The 8,874-nt window shown below is 39.1% G+C and overlaps 1 protein-coding gene across 1 annotated transcript in view; it reads left to right on the plus strand.

The window, feature by feature from the left end:
- The window catches only part of MAD1L1 (mitotic arrest deficient 1 like 1), a 375,918-nt gene that overhangs the window by 313 nt on the left and 366,731 nt on the right, over positions 1-8,874 (plus strand). Inside the window, exons 2-8 of the mRNA XM_026083221.1 lie at positions 58-62; positions 1,034-1,191; positions 2,454-2,594; positions 4,381-4,560; positions 6,024-6,148; positions 6,867-6,948; positions 8,140-8,270. Coding sequence (XP_025939006.1) covers positions 1,042-1,191; positions 2,454-2,594; positions 4,381-4,560; positions 6,024-6,148; positions 6,867-6,948; positions 8,140-8,270 — 809 coding nt within the window. The 5' untranslated portion in view covers positions 58-62; positions 1,034-1,041. The remainder of the gene's footprint in view (positions 1-57; positions 63-1,033; positions 1,192-2,453; positions 2,595-4,380; positions 4,561-6,023; positions 6,149-6,866; positions 6,949-8,139; positions 8,271-8,874) is intronic.

Consider the following 8,874-nt stretch of genomic DNA (forward strand, 5'->3'; position numbering starts at 1 on the left):
TTTTTTTTTTTTTTCTTCTCCCGGATCTGCCCGTTTTCTGAACGGGCTTGCTGGGACCTGCGTGTCTGTTGGCACTGCTCTCTTTTGAGTTTGTTTGTGTCTGAAACACTTACTTCAAATAAACGCTGTCGCTTGTTTTTTGGCTGGTCTGTTGCTAGCGTGCTTCTCTCTTCTCTTTGCACGGCGGTGTAAAGCGTAACCACTGCATCACTCTGATCGCACACGAGCCTGGTGGTTGCACCAGCTCTGGGCCCTATGTCAGTGTTGTGATTTGGGGTCCTAGTTTTGGGGCTGCGTGAGGCATAAATCCTCGGAGGGATCGCACGAGGCTCCTGAAGTCTCCTGAGAGGAGCTCCAGGCTTGATAAATCTTTGGCCTTTTAATACCGCTTTGAAGGAAGAATTGCAAAAGTCTGTGCATGAAGCCATAATTTCACTAATGAAAGTGACCTGTGAACTTGTGAAGTCTCATCATTGAAAGCTGGATTCCAAAGTGATTTCTGGAAACCAGAATCAGGGTCACAGCTGCGTACAAGGCAGAGTTTGCTACTAGTGTGGGTTTAGGTCTCTTCCTACACCAGCCCTTAAAGTGTGACAAGGAAGAGTAAGGGTTTGCTTTGTTGGTGTTATGTGCTGTGGATGTCCTCTGGCACAAACTTGTACCCCAACTTTATCCTGATTATATAGGAAGGGAGAACTCAGTCTTGCATAGCTTATCACACCTCTTATTTGTATATTTATGGGCTGAGATTCAGGAGAAAATGTATTTAAATAAAAGTGTACGATTTCCAGTGGAGACCTAAGGGGAGAGAGGTCTCTCGTCTTCAGCCTCAGTTGGATAGTGTTTTCTGGTTCGCACTGATCCCAGCAGTAATCTGTGAATCTCAGCAGTGACTAACAGATTGGGTTTTGTGTGCTGTAAACAGGAAGATCTTGCATTCGGTGTTACCCAGGGCAGTGTATCATTTTTGAGTAGAGCAGCCAGTAGACAGTAGATTGCTCTGAATGTTTTGCTGATAACTTTCCGTGTATTTGCAGAGCCATGGAGGACTTGGAAAATAATACCACTGTCTTCTCCACCCTGAGATCCCTCAACAACTTTATTGCACAGCGTGTGGAGGGGGTGTCTGGGCTGGCTACGCCAGGATCGTCTCAAAGCTCCTTGCAGATGCAGTACCAGCAGAGGGTGCAGGTGAGGTATCCTCCGCTTGCTCATACCTGCAGCAGCACTTCAGTATGAATGTAAACTCCTTTCGATTATATACATCGAGACTGATTTCATAAAGACTTGACTATTCATTCTAAAATTGCTATTCATGTATGCTCAGTAATGGAAAGTTTGCTTTGGGTGAACATTCTGGGATCTTTAAATTTTTCTTATTTGTCTTGTGAAAATTTAAGGAAAGTCCTTTGAATTTCTTCCCTCCTGATTATATCTATATACAAGCTCAGAAAATTAAATTGTAAGTTGCTTTCAATCTGCTGAACCAAAGAGCTTAACAGGTATCTTTCCAGTAAATTATCTTGTTACCATTTTTCACCTTCTTCTTTAAAGTTTCTTTGCCTTGACACATACTTCCACTTGTGTTTTGGCTTCCATGTGCTAAGCAGTTTTGCTTCCTTGTTCTCTTCTGTTAAAATCCATGTATTCTTGTGACTTCTTCCTGTAGGCTGCCTTTCTGATTTTGTTTTGCTTTGTGTTCATACTATATGTAGTAGGATAACATCTTGGATCGTAAGGACTCTATATTAGACTGAAATAGTTTCTGCATTCTATATCTTGATATAATTTCTATTTAAATCTCTAAGTATAAAATAAGCTTGTTGTCTTTTTTTATGTAAGTCTCCTTTGCGTTTAGATTGCTGACAAAAGCTTGTGCGTTTTCTGTCTGTAGTACATCTCTGGTTACAGAGCCTTCACCAGATGCATGGTGAATGTATATTGCTTGGAAGTGAGGTGTTCTATTGATATTATCTGTGCTTTAAAATAATTTTGTATGAAGCAGTCATACAAATAAAATACGTTGTAGCAGGTTGTAGAAAAACATGCTGTTCTGCTCAACAGTTAAATTTCGTGGGGAAAATGATCTCTGCTTCTTGGTAGTTGCTGTTACTTTTATAAGGCTTGGGGAATTTGTAATTAACCCTCTTTTAGGTAGAGAAGTATATTTTGTCAGATAGGAGGCCTCTAGAGGTTGGATGAGAAATTCTCAGTGAAGAACTTAAAATTCACTTGTTTCCAACTAACAATGATTTGATATGGGCTTCTAAGCATGTTGTTGAACTTGTGGCCTTAGCTTCCCAATCTGCAGCTTATGTGAGAAGACACAAATGAGGTGATAGTTTCCTTGTAATTGTGTAAAATACTATGCAAGTGTCAGCTGGATGGTACCGAGTGTTACTGCAGTGCTGTTAATGATGTGTAATATCCCTCTTTGCATATGAACTGGCCAGTTGGAAGAACAAGCTGGACAGATCCATTCCAAATCTCAGCTTCTGCAGGTGGAACGAGAGAAGATGCAGATGGAGCTTAGCCACAAAAGAGCTCGCATTGAGCTAGAGAAGGCAGCTAATACTAATGCCAGAAACTATGAGGTGAGTATGACAGCTGCCAATGGTTTGATATCATAGGCCTTGATCAGAACATATGTAGTGCATCTACATTAGTGTTTTAGTTTGGGTCAGGGATATGGTCTTGATCAGGTACTGTGCTTTGGGTTTGCGTTGTGCTGTGTCTCGAACTGTGTATACTAGACTTCTGGATGAAATGAAAATGCACTCCAGGAGCAAGCCTAGTGTTCTCCAACTGCTAATGGATGTTCAGGGCAAGACTTGAGCTAATTTGTAGTGTACTCCTGAAATATATACTTTGTGGGCATTGAGTTCCCAGCACCAACCGTTTTGCTCTACAGTTCTACTCGTAGTGCATTGCATTACTTGCTGATGTCAACCAGAGCCAGTGTGAACATTAGCACCTTGTTTGGTTGATGGACTGTCTGATGATCTGACCACTAGATTCTATTAGTTTAGCACTGAAGTTGTTATGAGTAGCAATAATAAAAGGGGCTGTTATTTGTTTCTCCCAGAAGTATTTAAATCTTTTTCTCCCATATGGTTTTAAACTTCCGCTGGCACAACTGCAAACATTTAGTTTGTGTGACTGTAATTAATTGGAATAACAGCAGTGCCAGCCGTGCGCTGTCACACAAGAGAGCCTGCATTGATAAGACAATGAACCTCACTCAGGGACTAATAACTTTTATTGCTTTCTAGTTTTATGCCCATATGTATTCATTTAACTATGTTACTGAAAAAAGCAGTAGAGCTGTGGGTTTTGTAGCATAATAAAGGTTTTATATGCAGCTGACTTTTTTTAAAATCTTTTTAAAAATAATAGAAAATACGTTTTGTTGTATTCTTCAAAGACTGCTGGGAGACAGATTTAGTGTATAGTTGTGAAATAGCGAGTCAGTGACTAAATTCCGTGTTCCATCTGAAGTCAGGTGATCTTGGGATTAAGCCAAGAAGAGTTCAAACCAGAATCTAGCTGAGTCAGTCACAGAAACCCTTGAAATACTGGTACAAAAGGGAGCAGCACTAATCCAGCACCGTGGTAATTACCCTGCTCAGATTCAGTGTTTTGAGTCATGTGGATAAAGGTTTTAGGAACCTCACATTGCTTTGCATAATCCTTGCTTACTATGTAAATCCGTGTCTCGATTTGCTTTGATTAGCAAAGCAATTTACTACATGTTTTTCAATAAGTGCTAATCAATTTGTGGTAGGAATAAACTGAAATGGTGTATGAAAGGTTGTCAGAGAGCAAAAATAGAGCAAATGTGGCTGAAAAGCCTGGCCCCATACAATGCTGGTTTTGTTGTATTCATTGATAGTACTGTGTTTAAACTTGGTTTCTTTTCCATTAAATAGGCTCGTACAAATTCCAGAGATTGCAAAGGGAAATTTGTCTTATTATCCCAAGTATTGAGGTCTGAGATTCTGAAAGTAAATTTACTATGCAGGGGTCAGTTTTAAATTGGAGCACCAAGTGTTTTCTTATTTGATCCGCTGTAAAGTATGCAGTGGAGTCTGTGAATCCATGTCTATATTCTAATATTAATGCTTCACTCTAAGAGATTCAGACTCTGCTAATTTTCTCACTCCGTTGCCCTGGCTAATTCCCTTGGCACTGAGTTGCTGCCAGTGAGATTTTGCACCTTGCTAGCGTAAGGGTTAAAAAGCTATGGTCTAAGTGACATTGTGTCATGATGATGCTTCTGTAATTGCAGTAAGGAGGAGTAGAGACAGGGGAAGGAAAAGAGCCTCACTGTTGTGCTACTTTTTTCTTATATCTCTTTGCATTTTTTTTTTTCTTTTCAAGCGAGAGGCTGACCGTAACCAGGAGCTGCTCACACGTATAAAGCAGTATCAGGAAAGGGAAGTAGAAGCTGAAAATAAACTGAAAGAACAAATGGAGATGAACAAATCCTATAAAAAGAGCATGGAAACAATGAGCAAGAAGCTGCAAGAGAAGGAGAGCAAATTAGCTGAAGCTAATGAAGTAAGAAAAGAGTAATTTTCTAATCCATTCATAGCTTCAGGTGACTTTGAGGATCTTGTGAATTGAAAATGACCTTTTTTACACAAATTGGAATCACTGTGTTCATCATCTGGAGATGAATAAATCCTGATGATGTGTGTCCTTACTGTCAAATTTAGAGCTTAAACAAGTCCAGACACAAGTGAACAGGTCAGAAGAGGTTGCTGTGTTAATTAACAAAGAGACGAGATTGCTTGAACAGGTTGATATGGAGGAGGAGAGAGAAGTGCAAGGCAAGAGACAGCATCTAGGTTTAGAAGTCAGGCTACATGGCATTGAGTAAAGAATGGGGAAAAATGATGGAGGAAAAGGTAAGCTAAGAAGAAGATATGAAAATGGTCAAGGAAGTAGGAGGAACTGTAATGTGGATGAGACCAAAGTTATATACAAGGCATGTCTTCCAAAACTGTCTTAAATGCCTACATGTTCCATTGCATGATGAATGCTTGGATAATAGCTTCAGTTTTGGATGAACAGACAGCCTTCTCAACCCTCAAACTTTTCAGATACCATTGTAACTAACTTAAGCTAGTGTATTTGTAACCTCTTCTATTTAAGTTGATCTCCTGCACCAGCTGTGGATCAATAGCTACTAAGTCCTTAAGCCTTCCTCCTGCTTAAGCATCACTGGAAATGTAATGTATCTATGTGATAAAGCAGGTAAACATATTTAACATACCAGTTCTCAGTGATAGAAATAAGAGGACAGTGATGGCACTTGAGAGAAACTAAATGCATGTGAAATGCTTGCGGCAGTTCTATTTCTATGTTCTTTTTATTTCCTATTCATCAACACCAGGATAAGAATGCTGTGCGTGTCTCTATCTAGAAAGCACCTTATATAAGTATAATTATAGATATAAAAGCTAAACATCTCAAAATATTCTCTCTGATAAATGGAGCTGAGTAATGTCTGTTTGAACCAAACCTATGACTGGGTCTCTAGATTTTAGACATTTAGAACTAAATTCAAAAAACCACTGGTCTGTATTTTTAAGGAAGACAATGCTTACATTATTTGGCTGAGGAAGACCCAGGCATTTTCTGTTTTGAAACCTAAAAAAAAACTTAGTTGGAATGGTTGTGGGATAATTTTACTCATTAATATATATCCTTGTGTATCTAGCTTTAAAGCTTGATTTTTTTTTTTTTATTTTTTTTTTTGCATGCCAGTTTGAGGTCACCCACTTAATGGGTAATGGAAATGACAATTTGGGTGACAGATGAAAACATCTAAAAGCTTTTCTCTTGCCTTTTGAGGTGACTTTGCAGGTGTGAAGGTTTGCAAGCCTGCAGGATTATTTCTGGATTCAGTGTTGTTCTCTTCAGTTGGATTTGATATTGGTGCATCACTGTCCATAATGTCCAGCTTGGAGACTCACTGGCTCATGTGGTTTTTTTTTTCTTTCTTTTTGCTAATTCAGACAATCACTGTATTAAAAGGGAAAATATCTGAGCTGCAATGGAATATAATGAATCAAGAGATGCAGATGACAAGCCAAGACTCTCAGAAGCAGGAGCTGATGGAACAGCTGGATGTTCAACACAAGTAAGCAGGGGATGAATGACTGCGGGGGGGAAAAAAGGCAAACAAAACTTCAGTCTTCTGCAGCTGCTATCACTCAGAAAACTTTCAACAGCATTTGATTTCTGCTCTTCAAAGGGGTTCTTTGATCTGGATGTGCAGCTTATAACGGTTGTTCGAAACTACCTCTGAGGAGCAATTTAATTTTACCTTGAGGGAAAAAATACTTAAGCTTAAAATCTCTCAGTGGTGTCTTATGTTCATGCTGGAGAGTTAACAGAAGGCAGGTGGGTGGGAAAGGCTAATCTGAATTTTATGGGCTGAACAGTACAAAAATATCAAGCCATAAATCATAGTTGGGGCAGCTGAAAGACACAGTAAGTGTGTTCTTCCTTGCTTAATGTATTCAACTCTTCAGTTTTGAATGCACTGTTTATTGCTCTGGTTTAAGTTAGGTTAATTTATTGTAGGTGTATGTTTGTTGATTTCAGAGTGAAGGTGGCTTGATTTTTTTTTTTTTTTTTAATGTTTCTGAAGGTGCATCTTCTTAATAAAAATGGGATTTTCTGCCTCTGAATTAGAGGAAGATAGTATGAGTGGGAAACTGAGTCTGGGGCAATCTTCTGTAATACTACAACATACTTTATTAGCAGTGTTTGACAATGCTTATACTTCTGCATGTGGCTTGTTCCTAGTACATGATTTCTGTGTACTAAATGTCTCTTGTGTCTACATCTAATAGAAAATGGCAGGAGGCTAGTCAGCAAATTCAGACACTGCAAGCAAGCCAATCCCTGCTGGCAGAATATGAACAGAAGATTAAGGTAAGTAACTCTGGGACCTGTACAGAGCTTTAGTTTTTAATTTTTTCCATAGAAGAGCAGAATAGTGTTTTAAAAAAAAGTGACTATTATAGAAATAGAAGATTAATTTGTCATGTAAGAATCTGGTCTGGTGGCCAGGGAGAACTGAAGTTGGCTAAATTCAGTTGGATGGACATGGCTACCCATAATTAACCTTTACATGCCACTCTTCATCTTTGTTGTATCAATAGGTTGGAAAAAATCTACCTATGCTTTCTCTACAGAGAACTGATTTATATCCTTATACAGTACTCTGGATGAATGCTTTACTTGATCTCGTGCCAGAGCCCAATGCATTAGTGTTCTAGAGCAATCTTTTTTTAAACAGTGGAGAATGAACCTAGCAGCTACAGTTATGTTTCTACTTCTTGGAAAGTACTTCCTCTGGAGTTAGCAGTTAGCTCTTTTATAAAGTGCAACTACTTGCAAAGCTTTCAAAACTACTGACTTAAATGTGAGTGTAGAGATTAACGTGTAGGTTGGTGGAAATGTATCTTTTCCATTTGCTTCTTCTCTTTTTGGGAGAGAGAGATGTAGAGAGATACTTTGCTTTGAGCAGATGATAATAGTGGCATTGCCTGTGGTTGCCATAGAGTAAAGCTACACTGAAAGGCAGCTTCACTGCGTTCCTGCATTAGTCAGAGCCATGGGAAGGAAGGGGGGGAAACAGGACTATTGCAGGAGTCGGGCTGAAGTAGAGCTCTAAAGAAATTTTATTGGCTTTTTGGGGAAAAAAAGCAAAGTTTGCCATAATGCTAAAAGGTTTGGTTGTGTTTCTTCTCWTTCCTAATTCTTCAAGGCCATGTGAGTGCCCTTTCTCACTTATGTGCAGTTTATTGATGGAGAGACAGAGGACAGGAAAATCAGAGATTTGATTTAGTTGATAGAAGATCCTTCTAATGGTTAGCAGAGATTTCTCCCCCGAGAAACTAAGAGTAAACAGAAGGGCATTGAGAAGAGACCTGTCCAACTGTTACAAGTATAACAAATGTTTGTTATCCCTGCTTTGAGTGATGGACTGGACCACATGACCTCCTGCGGTCCCTTCCGACTTTTAGTCATTGATTTGAGTTAAAAAAGTACAACAGAGAGGTAGTTCTTATGAGTTCTGAGTTAATCAAAGTAGTTCTCTTGTCATCTCTTGTTTTCCAGGATCTGGAACAGAAGTTTTCCCAGCAGGAACATGATACTTTAATTGTCAAGAACATGAAGGCAGAACTGGCCCGCTTTCCAAAAATGGAGCGGGAATTGCGCCAGCTCCGGGAGGAAAATGCCTACTTCAGGTGAAAGAAGGGTTCAGTTGTTGAGAGGGCTCACTTCTGCTCTCCTATACCTTCTACAATTGCACTATAAGGACTTTCAAATCCCTGCATCTGGCTAATATGGTTTGTAGTGTGGCATGTGATACTGCACTTCCATATGGGGAACTTTAGAAAGAAGTTTAAATATCTTGTATAAATATTGCATCTGAATTGAGCAGTGTTGTGATGGTTGCTAGATGATAGGATTTGAGAAGATCTGCGTCATCTTCCTGATCACAATGAAAGCTTCACAGAATGAGTATTGATCATTTTGGAAGGTGATATCTATTTATTAGAAAAGATTCAGTGTTCAAAGATAGCGATGAACTCTTTCTGTACAGGTTTGTGAAAGAAATCCCTGTAGAGAGAAGACAGCTGAACATTTCTGTAATAACGGTTATTGCTTAGTTATTGTTACCACTATTTAAAGCTCTGTTGTACCATCGTAATGTTTGGAAAGTCTTTTGTTTAAATTTATAAAGCACTCTGATATAGACCCCTGTAGAGCAGACTTTCTGGGTTTCTGAAGTGGCAATTAATTTGAAACATTCAGTTCCTATGTAATGTGAAATAATTTGGTTTAAAT

The sequence above is a fragment of the Apteryx rowi genome, unplaced genomic scaffold (genome assembly GCF_003343035.1).
Source record: "Apteryx rowi isolate R43461 unplaced genomic scaffold, aptRow1 scaffold_6, whole genome shotgun sequence".
NCBI classification, from domain to species: Eukaryota; Metazoa; Chordata; class Aves; order Apterygiformes; family Apterygidae; genus Apteryx; species Apteryx rowi.